The sequence below is a fragment of the Nyctibius grandis genome, chromosome 4, assembly GCF_013368605.1.
Source record: "Nyctibius grandis isolate bNycGra1 chromosome 4, bNycGra1.pri, whole genome shotgun sequence".
NCBI classification, from domain to species: domain Eukaryota; kingdom Metazoa; phylum Chordata; class Aves; order Nyctibiiformes; family Nyctibiidae; genus Nyctibius; species Nyctibius grandis.
In genome coordinates, this window is record NC_090661.1 from 46,586,981 (window position 1) to 46,600,270 (window position 13,290).

Consider the following 13,290-nt stretch of genomic DNA (forward strand, 5'->3'; position numbering starts at 1 on the left):
AAGGGCAGTGAGGAAGCTGACCAGCCCCACACCTCGGAGGAAGGCTGTCAGCAGAGCCTGGCACCTGCGAGGGGGCACCTTCGGGGTGACAGCAGGGCTCCCCCCGCACCGCCCTGCTAAGCGGGGCGCAGGCAACAGGCAGTGGGACATCGCACGCCCCCTCGGCACTGAGCCGGCCGGGATGGGGGAGGCAGCCCAACCCCAAACAAAAGGCTATTGAGGAAGATGCATTCCTTAGCAAGGTGTCTCTGCCAGGCCTGCTCCCCAAGGTGCTCCAGCCCCCGAGGAGGGCAGGGGCCGCGCTCCCAGGCACTTGAGCAACCCTGGAACAACAGCGCCCTTGTTTCCAGCGCGGTAAACAAGCCGCCCCGGGAGCCACATGCCTCACCGTGCGCTCCCACTTCCCGATGAGTCAGCTCGCGCTGCGGGGGGAATGGGGCCAAAGCCACCACAGCGGGCGCGTGATCCCCCTCGCCCGGCGGCCACCGCTGCACCGTGCAGGCGAGCTGCAGGCGGGGAAGGATCCGGAGAGCCAAATACGTTGCTCCCTGTACGAGATTGCTCTCGTGCCTCCCCATGGCCAGCCAGCCTTCACTGGCTGGCAGCAGCTGGGGCCATGCTGGGACAACACCCCAGGGTGGTAGGGCAGGGACTTTTCTGTGGGAAGCCAAGTGGGGCATGTGGAAAGACAAGCAGGCTGGAGAAGGGAGAGAGCACCTGGGCAGAGCTTAGGGCATAATTTCCCCACAGCACCAGGCAGAGAGAGGAGGGAAATCCCTGAGAGTAGTGGACACACACCCAAGCCCTGCGCTGGCATCTGCGTTGGAGCAGCAGCATCCCGGGTGGTGGTGGGGCCAGGCTGGGGAGGACCACGCCAGGACTCCTCTTCCTCTGCTGAGGAAGAAGAAGAGAAGTGAGGTCCAGCCCCTGATCCCAGACAGAGGTGCAGATATAAGGTTTACCCGTGCTTGGTGTCCCTGCACTCACAGCCCTGAGAGAGCACATGGGAAGAGGCCGCAGGGTGGCTGCAGCAACCTCATCATCTTGTTATTTAACACAGCCTCCTCCACCTCACTGGAAAGCCACCACCTCCCTGCACCCCTACAGCCCCACGTCAGCCACCACAGTGTGGCAGAGGTCCCCCGTGGTGCCCCGCAGCGCCCCGCAGCCAGCCCAGCTGGGACCCCATCCTGCCCAGTGCTGTGGGCTGCCCCGTCCTCTTCCCCACAGCCACCCTGACCTCCCACCAGCCAGGCGCTCACCTCTGTGTGTGGCAGGCTCTGCGGTGGCAGCAGTAGCACCCTGAGGGACAGAAACATAGGGCTGCCTCTATCCACGTGCATGTAGCTGGCATGCAGCATCCCTGAGACATTTCCCCACCCACCTCCTGGCTCCTCTTGCTCCCTGAGACACTGTGCTGGGAGGAGCAGCTGCCATGGCTGAGTGCAGCTGGCACAGCCACTCTGTCCTGAGCACATTGTACCAAGAAAAACACAGTTCCTGGTCGTGCCTGGGGGCTACCTGCAGAGGGGTCATGCCAGCACGCCATGCAGGTGAGACCCAGGGCACTGCCACGGGGCAGGTGTCTCCGCAAGGCAGCCAGGAAGAGCAGCTGGGCACGGTAGATGCTGCCATTGTCATTGGTGGCTCTGGAGGGCTGAGGACAGCCACTACTTCAACCTGCCTCAGAGTGCTACCCACTAGAAGGGTGCTTGGTGCTCAACACTCTTTCTCAGCATCCCCTCCTGGCAAACCCATGGCTGCCAAAGGAGATGTGAGCACAACCTGGGTCTCTGCTCCAAGGAGCTTTCCACAATGGATGAAGAAAACAGGAGGCTGAGCAACACAAGTCCCAGCCTAGCTCTGCTTCAAATTTGGAAGCTTTAGTTCAAATTTCTGCCCTTACTTGAGATTTCTCACATGTCCTTGGGCAAGTCACTTAATATCTCTGAAGCAGTGACAATGGCAGTGCTGTCCCCTCTCCCAGAGGGGCTGCAAGTACATTCTGAGGGCTGGGCTGCTGTAGCAAGGCGGGGCACAGAGATGATCAGGAGGGATACAGCCCAACCTCTACTGACAGCAAGGATCAGGAGGCACATATTTTTCAAGTGAGACTCATAATAAAAAAACCCAGCCCTGGGAGAGCCTGGCAGAGAATTGGTCCCCAGGCTGCTCCTGTCAGACAGGGTGAATTCACACAGCCAGTGTGGGATACCCCCACCCTGGCTGCTCCAGCGGGACTTCTGCTGCACCCACATCAACACAGGGAGACCCACTTGTGAACTGGGCATAAACATGACACCGGGCCCTGCAAGAGGAGTGCTCCTCGAGCTGTCCACAGTGGTTCCCCTTCCCCTGCTGCCCACCTAGCCCTGCAGCCAGGCCAGGCTGACGGCAGCCTGGGCTCCTACCCCAGCCCCAGCGAATGCCAGCTGGAGTCAACACTGACCATGAACTAGTACAGCAGAGCTCCCAGCTCCTGTTGGTTTGAGCTAATGGCCTCTCAGCAAGGGCTGAGCAGGCGTGTGGCACAGTGCCTTCAGCCACGGCAACTCAGCCAGGGTGGTGGAGTTTGCAGTTCGTACACTGTTCTCTCCAGCAGCAGCTACTTGCTCTCTTTAGTGCTCTCTCTGACCACATTTCACACCTGCCTGTCACCTATACGTATGACGTCCCCCTTCCTGCCCATCAAGCTACCATGGATGCACGCAGATGTAGTAAGACAGATCTTACTCACCTGTACAACAGGAGAAACTTCACCTGGAAAGTGAAATAGTGCATGGTGAGTAGAGACAAGGCAGGCAGGCATCCTCCTCAAACCCTGGCCGCTCTAACTTCACCCCACCTCTAAGACACTGACGCTCAGTCCCTCACGCTCCTCCTTTTGTTCCCAAAGTCAACACACCCGGACTTCTCTCCTGGCACTGCACAGACCCCAGGAGCCTCCACTCCAGCAGGTGCTGGTAGAAGCAGTCGGTCACACTTCCCTCCAGCTGGGCTGGACAAAAGCCCAAGGACTGCAGTGCCAGGGCTGCATGCAGACCTGAGGTCCCTGTGGAGGCAGCCTGGCCAGCCAGCACCAACTGCAAAGATGCGGTCGCAGAAGCCTGAAACACTCAACCTCCTGTCCAAAGGCTTGAAGATGTGGTGTCTCATGCCCCAAGAACACTAGTAGGGCTAAAGAACACCTTGCATATTCATACAGATATAGAAAGCCCTTATCAGCTAGAAGCCCATCCATGGGGGCATGGCAGGACCTGGGAATTTGCCCACCCTTGCTAGGGGCCCAGATGGAGCAGCTTTAAGCAGTAGACTCCACACTACCCTCTCCTGCCAAGGTGCCAGTGTGGGGGAATGCCTCCAGGACGCTCCCATGCAGGCTGTCCTGCAGCTGCTGTCTCCTTGCTGCCCAGTCCAACGTCCAGTTGCTGCTCTCCCCTTGTTCTTCCAAGCTGAAGGGCAGCTCTTCTGCCTCTGCCTTCCTCATCAACAGGCGGATATCAGAGCTGGAGTAGGTGTAGCCATGTCCTGCTGGGCAAATCTCCTTGAAGGCTTCTGTGAGGGAAAATCAAATCAAAGCTTTAGAGAGAAGAGGTTGGAAGGAAGAGGCTGGTGCAGGGATCACCTGGCTGACCGCACCCAGACATGACGGTGGGACAAGTGGAAGAAAGAAGTGAAGATGGACAGGCATGTATGTGACTGCAGGTACCAGTTTCTCCCACCCTATCAATTTCTGGAGATTTCTAAGGGTTAAATCCTTATAGAAACACATCTGGGCTGCAGTGGGTGGATGCTTCGAGCAGAAGGAATCTGCTCACAGGGCAGGGTGGGTTTCTAACAGGCACTGGCTGGTACTCCCAGACACCAAAAACTAAATCCCTCCCCTGGGTCAGTACTGCTAGGAAGGGATCATGCCACAGGAAGGTCGAAGTTGGGCAAGGGAGCAGATAAAAGTGAACCCCTGGTACCTCAGCACTGAGCGCTTTGCACATCACAAAAGATGCTCTGCACAAACCACCTGAAGATTTTCCCCAGCTCTGAGGATTTTGGTGCTTTCCCCTCCACCCTACTCCACGCTGAGATATGCTAGACTCATCTTCACCTGGCTTTCATCCCAGCAGAAGACGTAAGAGAGACAAAAGGGCTGTTGAGCAAACCCAGGCACAGACATGGCTGTGCTCTCCTTCTGGTACAGAGTGGTTTCCCATCAGGGATTTCTCTGTCTTGACAGTATTATCCAGGTCTGCTCCCTGGGCTGCTGTACCCATCTCACAGGCCAGCATTTTCATCGCTTAGCTCTGGGTTCTGCAGTCATCTGCATGGTGGCAAGCTCAGGCAAGCCCAAGCCCCAGTCTAACCAGAGCAGGTAAAGCCGAAGCGGGCATGTCTCACCTGAGCCAGGCACGGGGCACTCGTCACAGTTCTTCCCCCAGCCCTTGCCGACACGACTGCAGCAGCAGATCTGCTGGGTGATGCGGTGGGAGAGGGGGAACGAGCACACGCCTCCGGCTGCCGAGCGGTAACACAGCCCCTGCTCCATCGACACTGCTTTGTCCGCTGAAACACAAAGGCAGGGTCAGTGCCGGAGGTCAAGCTCTACACCCATCAGAGAGAGAAATGAGGACACTCAGCCTCTACCCCCTCGAGCCTTTCTTTGCCCATGCCTCCCAGCCTGTCCCGAGGGCTGCCCCATCCTCTCCCCAGAACAGCCTCCAGCCTTCAGCCATTGGGCCGTCCCCCCAGCAGCGCCAGCCCCAAGCAAATCCAGCTCCTGTGGGAGATCTCTCAACCCACGAGGCTGCGTCCTCTGCTGCTGCGCTGCAGGCACGTCCCCTCTGGGCTCTACAGTGAATAGCAGCAGGGCCCATGAGATGTCCTGGAAAAGACTAATGGATGAAGGGGGCCTGAGGCATGGGGTCCCATCCTGCACACAAGCGCACGACAGCATAGCAGGCACTCAGCTGCACTTGCAAGAGGCGTGAAGCACGCTGCAGCCTCCACTCAGCCGTGGGGTCCTGCTCAGGCCCCTTTCCCAGACTGAGGGTTTCCCTGGAGCACTTACAGATGCAATGGCTACGGGACGGGTCCAGCATGGTGCCAGGCTTGCAGGTGCAGCGGAAGCTGCCGCGGGTGTTCACACACTCAGCATCTTTGCACAGGCCCTGCATCAAGCACTCGTTGATATCTGTGGGGAGGAGGTAGGCCGGTGAGATGTGGGGAAGCTGAGGGTGAACTGAACCCCCTACCCAGTGCTGCAGACTGAGGGGGTCTCAGCCAGGCTGATAACCCAGGCAGCCTCTGCACCAAGCAGCACGGTGGGGACCTCTGCGGCGACAGCAGTCCTGCATCTGCAGCGCAGAGCTCGCTCGCTGCAGGTGCAGGGATGGCTCATGAACGACTGCTCTGCTCCATGGTCCTCGTGGAAAACAGATGTCGCCCCTCTGGTGAGCCGCCCCAGCAGGGTCACTCTTACAGCCATCATGGTCGTTGTTTGCAAGCCTGGACTGGCAAGTCCTGTCCTCTCATCTGACCCCTGGTCTTACTCATATGGAGTCATCATCCACGGAGGATCCTTGCTGAGAAAGTCAGTGCCAGTACACAGGGAGGGCAGTGACTGACCCCTGCACGCGGAGCCCTGTGCTAGGCAGAGGGATGGTGGGCCAGGCTCTGGCTCACCGCTGTAGTGTCTTCTTCCAGGAACAGGTTGAACAAGCAGGAAGATGCCAAGCTCAAGCCCTGCCTTGAGCTCTGCCTCTGCCCCTGACTCAGCACACAACATCAGACACAGCCTTCAGCTACAGAGCTGGGCTGGGCTTATCCCAGGGAAACACCATTGGTGTCATCCATTTGGCCTGCAGCACCTGCCTTTCCTACAGCACCACGCAGCTAAGCTGGAGAAGACAGAGATTGGCAAAACGTGCATAAAGGGAAGCTGAGGGAAGCTTTCACGGTGGAGAGTGAGGAGGAAGCCCTTCTCATGGACTCATGTAGCTTTATATCTTCACTAAAGAGCTTGGCACCAGAAAAGTAAGTGTGCTGACGAAATGTGATGTGTCAGGAGGCACAAGCAGTGCAGGAAGACCTGGATGGGAGCATGGAGCAGCAGGAGTGAGATGAACCTCAGCACCACCCCAGAATGAATCACAGGAACATATGCTATAAGCTAAGGTGGGAGCAGGCAGTGAGAGGGACCTGGGCGTGCACGCTGCTCACAGGACAGCTGCAAACTGCCAAGACCAAGAAATGCCAACGTGATGCTAGGCAGCATCATGTCAGAGACTTTACAAAGACACAGGGCAGCCCTAATGCCAGTGTACAAGGCCCTGGTGAGACCTGAGGTGCCCTGAGAGCACCCAGTGTTGCTCTAGAGATTGTCTCAGGTGAAAGGGTTACAGAGGCGGGCTGCTGGGACACTAAGAAGAATGGAGACACTGGAGGGATGTGCAGCAGGCCAGAGAGGAGTAGGGTTTGCCTGCGTAATGTAATGTTTCTTGCTCCATACCAAGCACAGGACTGAGTTCATGAGAAAAACCAGTGGCCAGACCCCATATGTGCTGGGAACCCCACTCAGAGAAGAGGCTTGGGCTCTCCGGAGGAGCTCTGGGGCTCGTCCCCGTCACTTCCCGGCACGGTCACAGCCCTGTGTCATTCCAACACACCAACTGGATGAAGTGTTTGGCCTCCGCATAAGCAAAGGGATTGAAGGGATTAGAGTAATGAGAGCAGAAAACAAACAAGCACCAAGGGCTGGGCTTTATGAGCTTAATATAAAACAGGGCCACGTCCTGGCCTCAGTCCATCCCCCTCTATTCCACTGACAGCAGAGGACCCACCCTCAGTGGAAATCCCCATGGGGAACAGAAGCAGGCAGGCGCGCTTGGGGCCACATACTCCTACCCCCTGCAGCATGCCAGGGACGGGGCTGGCCCACGAGAGGAGGCTCAGGGACCACAAACAGATCTGTAAGCTGTCTCAGCTGCTTCCTCGTGCCCCACACAAGCCTGACAGTGCTCCTCAGAAACAGCCACACTGGGTCAGGCAGCCCGTGGTGCAAAGGTGCAGGCTGGTTTACACTGGTGCTTGGTGAGCAGAAAGGACCTAAGTCAGCAAATGACACCAAGGATATATGGACACCAAGGTTATATGGACACCAAGGATATACAGACACCAAGGTGCCAGTGTGAGTCCTGTGCAGTGACCTCTGTGCATGCACACCTCCCTAGATGCACTGTCTCCAGGCATCCCAGCCTGCAGCCTCAAAAACAATCTTTGCCTCATGCCTAGCAACCACATTATCCCTTCCAGTGCCATCCTTCTTGCTGGTCCCAGCAGCACGGAGGGGTTTCCTGACTGGGTCTGCCAGGCACTCTCAACTCAGACTCGTTGCAGCCTTGTTCCTGGTCAATGGGATGCAGAAAAGGAGGGGAAGGGAAGGGAAGGGAAGGGAAGGGAAGGGAAGGGAAGGGAAGGGAAGGGAAGGGAAGGGAAGGGAAGGGAAAGGGAAGGGAAGGAAGGAAGGAAGGGAAAGGAAAGGAAAGGAAAGGAAAGGAAAGGAAAGGAAAGGAAAGGAAAGGAAAGGAAAGGAAAGGAAAGGAAAGGAAAGGAAAGGAAAGGAAAGGAAAGGAAAGGAAAGGAAAGGAAAGGAAAGGAAAGGAAAGGAAAGGAAAGGAAAGGAAAGGAAAGGAAAGGAAAGGAAGGGAAAGGAAAGGAAAGGAAAGGAAAGGAAAGGAAAGGAAAGGAAAGGAAAGGAAAGGAAAGGAAAGGAAAGGAAAGGAAAGGATATCTTGCAGAGATAAGCCATTTGTCATTCTGCTGGAAGGCACCAGAGACAACCCTTTTTGTCCATACAGAACAGAGGGAAGTGGGCTCTTGCCAGGGCTCTTCTCCAGTCACCCATCAGTGCTTTGATGACAGCCGTAAAGCCAGAGCTCAGTTTCTTCAGCTCAGCTCCTCTCCTACAGCCAATGACACCAGGAACCATCAGCTGCTGTCCAGCCCCTTGGCTCCCTTCCTACCTGGGCTGGCAAGAGAAGGCCCTGTGTAGCCTCTCCCACAGCCTATCAGCCAAATTGCTCACTCTGGACCCTAAGTGAGGTGCTGGGCTTCCTGGCACACGTCCCGCTGCAACAGCAGAGATGGGAAAAGCACCTCAAGGCAGCAGACTGTCTGCAGAACAGTACTTCTCCAGCCTGGCTTATTATGGTGCATGCAGAGGCACAAATCTCTGGTTCATGGTTCATGTGCAAAGACATCTTCCTAGCCAACTCCATACTTCTGTCTCCCTGTGCTCCTCAGAGCACTGAGCCTCTCCCTGATCCAGAGGGGACACAAATCCAGAGCAGGCGCCGCAGGCATCTGCTCGCTGACATGAGTACCTCAGTTGCTCTGCTCCTCCAACTCCTATTCGATGTCTCGGGGTAGCTCCTCATACCCACAGTGCTGTCTGTGGCTGCATAAAGGATGAGATCTGAGCATCAAGGAGAATAGAAGCTGTTGCCTTGTTGAAAGTTCTCCCCCAGGACAACGTGGGGAGGTTGAATCATTAATTAAGTAAGCATGGTGGAAAGTCCCAGCTAAAAGAGATGAGTCATTGGATTGCCAGCTCTGGGTTTGCATGGCCGGGGCCCAGGCTCCCCGCTGCATCTTCAAGATGACACCTCTCAGCTTATCGTGAATCACGAGAAGGGAAGCATAAAATTCCAATTCAGTCAGAGCACAGAAAAACACAAGCCCTGTGGGCCAAGAGATGCCAAATAAACATGAACCGGAGAGAAAAGCGGAGACATGGTGCCTTCCTCATACATAGCTGAGGGACTACGGGCGTGAGAAATGGATAGACCCCAGCAGTGTGGGGCAGGCAGGGCAGCCTGGCAGCATGGGCAAGTGACATGCCTGGAACAGAAGGACTCACTTTTATGGCACTGTCCCACTTGAAAATGAACAACTGAACAAGCCCACAACCTTCCCAAATGTTTTCAGGCAACAGAATTTCTGTTACTTCAGATGACGGGAGAAGTGTTTTTACACTCACACGTAGCAGAGCACCAACATAGGTCCTTACTGCGTCAGCAGGACTTAGTAGGTGAGTTTTCTTGTGCTGGCCCAACTATGCACTATGTTTATCAGCTGAGTCATATAGTTCAGTGTTACCATTTTTTTTGTGTGCTTGATGAAAGCATAGGGATTTTTATAAGTCATGTTCTTTGTAGGTCTGTATCAGGGAGTTAGATAACTGTATTTTACTTGTGTAGATAATTACAGCTTTGACAGTGGATGTGGGAAGGAGAGAGAGAGATGAAAGCAGCATCCTTACCTTGGCAGTGGCTCTGGTTCAACCTCTTGTATCCTTGGGGACACTCCACCTGCCCATTCTCAGTCATGGGGTGTGCTGGGAAGAAAGCAAACAGTGTGGGATGCCAGCAGTAGAGCAAGCCACCAGCGTCCTACCGTCTCTCTGCCCTCCTTGTGGAGGGGAAAGGGTCCCTAGGTCTGCCTTGGATGGGCCTCTGATGACTTCCAGGGCAGAGGCAAAGGTGGGAGCAGCCACATTTCCCAGGCAGTGTCTTCTGCTGCTTGGCAGGTGCCAAAATGGTGACCCAGAGGTGCTGCCTGTGCTTCATATCTATTGCTGTGTCACCTCGGCTCCTCCTAGACCGGCTTGGATAGCCAGGTGGCACAAGACAAGGGGGATCAGAGTGAAAGCAATGACAGAGGTCCTTGACAAGATGCTGAAATAACAGCCCAGGACCTGTTTATTACATTTTCCCTCTTTTTTATTGCATGTGATTTCCTGTGCCAATCACTCTCATCAAAGAAAATTTCAAAGTGCTGCTTAAAATAGTTTTGTGGGTTTCAAAACGGCCTATAACCTGCACAATTAAATCTCTCCAAATTTTTTAAAGGCAAGTAAAATGTGGCCCATAAATTCCAAGGAGGTCAAATTTAGGCACCATATTTTGGAGCAAGGGCAAGGGAATCTGGGAGGTGGTGGGTTGGGAAGTGAGTAAGCACCGGGTGGGGTAGGAAGAAGGGTGCTTTGCCTAAGGATGGGATTTTCCCAGGGTGGGGTTTCTTTTTCATTTTCTGGACCGTACACTTGGAAACAAGAAGTGCATGTAACAGCAAAGTCACTGTCCAGACGTATTCCCACCACTCGAATTCCTCCTGCCTGGCATCAGTAGCTCACACCCTGGTGTCATACGTGGAAAGCCCTCCATGGCAATAGCCATTATCAAGGATCTGGCAGATTCCTAACGCATTGCAGCTTTCAAGAACCAGGGACAAACTGAGACCATCCCTGCGGCTGGAGATGGTCGGAAAGAGCCTGCAAAGGTCAAGAACACAAACAGTGTGCTGGGGGCAGGGAACAGGCGAGTCCATAGCTCTTTGTCCTGGACACTTGGACCTTATAATGCAGTTTAAAGCCATTCTAGGGCTCTTCTTGAAAGGCAAAATTTAGGGACCAGCCTCCTAGAATAAAGGCAATTGGGAAATAATAGACGGGAGAACAAGACATTCACCAGCCTGTACCAGAAAGGAGAATAGAAAGCCTGGTTTTCCCAGATAAATTAAAATAAGCCACAAGGTTTTCTAGACACAGAGAGATCCTCAGCAGCTGGATGAATGACTAAGATGAAAAATCTGTTCACCCTCTTGAATTGTAAGCAGGAGGTGCTTACAAATATCTTGATGTTAGGGGCGAGGGGGTTGCTGGTGATACTGGGAATTGCTGGGTACATTTCCAACCTTCTGGGAAGGGAAGAACAACCTCTGGCTCATGAGCTCCAGGCTCAGTGCTCCAGTGGGATTCCAGGTCCTCCCACACCGCAGCCTGTGGGCTCAGGGCTGCCGACAGGCATTAACTGTGCTTGGAAGCATCTGTCAGACTCAGCACGATGTGATAACAGATGCTCAAATGAAGCAGCATTGTTACGTGCGAGCCCTCCAACGGGGAGCCAAGCATGCTGGAGATCAAACAGCGATGACGTGTCAGAGCCCCGCTCCCTCTCTGAAAAGCCTTTGCGGAGAAACAGATCTGCAGCATCCCCCTGCCAGATGCTGCTGGGGAGAGGGCAAGGCAGACAATACCAGTGATGGGGGGTGAGTGTGCAGGTCTCATGTCACTTCGGCATTTGTAAGACTCCAGTCTGTAGAAACTTGCAGCTCGTTACTGCAGCAAATCACTCGTGAGGCTGTGGACAAATGTCTTAATTTTGCAAAGCAACTCGTGTTCCCTGGAAAGAATAACTGTAATGTAATGTGAGCAGATCTCTCTGCACCAAGGGAACCAAGACAGTGTCTGAAGTACTGGATGAAGGCTGCTCTCTTTCTGCCAGGACCTGGCCACAAGGGAAGACAGCGTGTGGCTGCAGGAGGATGTAAGCTATTAACTCTCAGCTTTGTACTTGGTTACTCGAGCAGAGGACCATTTCCTTCCACAAGCTCTGATGTCCCCGAACTACAGCAGAGACGGCCAAAACCCTCTGAAAAACCAGCCTAGGACACCTGAGTTTCCTGCAAAGGGAATCAGCATCCACTCCTCTCCCATGCAGCTGGTAGGAGTGGGAGGCCATTCGTCTGGAGCCCAGCAAAGGGCAATGCCTGGGAAAAGAGCCGATCTCATGATCGGAGAGAGCAGAAATCTGTCAGCACCCACAGCGCAGCCTTCTGTGTCTGTCTCTCTGTCTGTCTACACTCTCTCCAGGAAGGGGTGCTCCCAGAGCCTGAGGCTGGGGACAGAGCAGCTGAGCTGCATCTGTCAGGCAGAGGGATTTCAGGCTTGCTGAGGGTGTGATACCGGAGCCTCAGCTCCCGGGCACTTCAGCCCCATGGGTGCTGCACCGAAGCAATGTACTCACCAGGTACCTGCACACCAGGACTCCCCCTTGGCTCTCCTCATTGCTCCTTCCAGCTCTGCTTCATCCCACCACCCGGTGCTGCTTTCTGCAAGCTCTGCAGACACTGAGCATCCCTGGCTCTCACAGTGGAGCACACGTGCAATAAGCTCACAGATTCAGAAAGCAGCAGGTGACCATGAAGCAGCCACAGCCCAGGACTCCCACCAGCACTTTTGTCCCCAACTAGAACAATACTCAAGCACAGCAGAATGAGAAGGGAAATGAATGCACAGAAATCAGGCAGAGGGGTTTTGCAGCCTGGTAGGATGATCTTTAAGCAGTCGGGCACACTTCAGAAGTTGTCCATCACTTCCCAGGACAAGAGGCTTTACCCAAGGGCCCTGGCTCTCCAAATGCTGTCTGAAGATGGGACGAAGAAGCTAAGGCTGATGGTGAAGTGGAAAGAAACCACTTCTAGTGGTGGTAGCTACAAGGGCCTGAGCAAGGCAAGGTTTGTAGGGTGAGATAATACATTGCCTTAGGCCAGCCAATATCACTCTGTTAAAAGGGGAAGAGGCAAGCCTGTGGTTGGATGAGAAGTGAGGAAATGCTTGGCTGCTGAATGCTAGCCCATTTCTTTCAACTCTTTCCATTTATCATACAAAAGGCATTATTTCTCTGAGAAACCTGTGTGCCACTTTCAGGACACACAGACATTTCTGAAGACCCTGGACCAGTCCCAGCTGGACCCCAGGCATCTCCCCACGCCCGCAGTGGGCACAGAGCATGCAGTTGTGAGGGTGGCTGTGGAGCCTCTCCCTGCTCTGGGTTTTCCAACATGTGGAAGATGAAGGGAGCCAGAGTGCATGGTCTTGTGGTGTCTGGAGTGGTGGGGGTGGTGGACTCAGTCAAACCTCAGTTTGGTTTAGTGTGAAGCAAAGAAGACCAGCCTCCACTGCAGAAAGGACCTCAGCTGCTGAAATCACTGGCAGAAGAGCAGAGCAGCTCCAACCCCACAGCAACCTCCAGACCAAGAAGTAGGCAGGGCTGTGGCTGTGGAGATAAGCTGAGTTCCCAGGCAGAATGGACAAGAGGGAAAGGACATGAATCCTTCAGGCCAGATCTGTCATGACCACTCTCCTCTCCTCCAGGTGGTCTGTGGTAGGCAGGCTCCTGCAAGACTCTTTCCAATGCCTCAACAAAGGCTACAGTAGCAGGGGTGAGGAGGGCATGCACCAGTGCTGATGTGCGATATGAAACTAAGCCCTCTGCTCTACTCATGGCCAATAAAGGTCTTCAAGATGAAAAAGATGCTTGAAGGAAAAAAAGACTCTGGTAATTGCTGTTGGCTCTTGGGGCCATTTCAACAGAGAGAGCCTCCTTCTGATACCACAGTGGCTTCCAGCTGGGACAAGATACCTCTGTACCTAAAAAACCCACTTTTGCAACACTG

The 13,290-nt window shown here is 54.5% G+C and overlaps 1 protein-coding gene across 4 annotated transcripts in view; it reads right to left on the reverse strand.

The window, feature by feature from the left end:
- Positions 1-13,290, reverse strand: part of LTBP2 (latent transforming growth factor beta binding protein 2) — a 75,591-nt gene that overhangs the window by 17,580 nt on the left and 44,721 nt on the right. For 3 of the 4 annotated variants that reach the window (XM_068397329.1, XM_068397327.1, XM_068397328.1), the window contains exons 9-15: positions 9,314-9,388; positions 5,063-5,185; positions 4,393-4,557; positions 3,325-3,555; positions 2,738-2,760; positions 1,263-1,302; positions 799-894 (exon numbers count right to left, since the gene is read on the reverse strand). In XM_068397329.1, coding sequence (XP_068253430.1) covers positions 799-894; positions 1,263-1,302; positions 2,738-2,760; positions 3,325-3,555; positions 4,393-4,557; positions 5,063-5,185; positions 9,314-9,388 — 753 coding nt within the window. The remainder of the gene's footprint in view (positions 1-798; positions 895-1,262; positions 1,303-2,737; positions 2,761-3,324; positions 3,556-4,392; positions 4,558-5,062; positions 5,186-9,313; positions 9,389-13,290) is intronic. The other variant, XM_068397326.1, reaches the window with a different exon arrangement.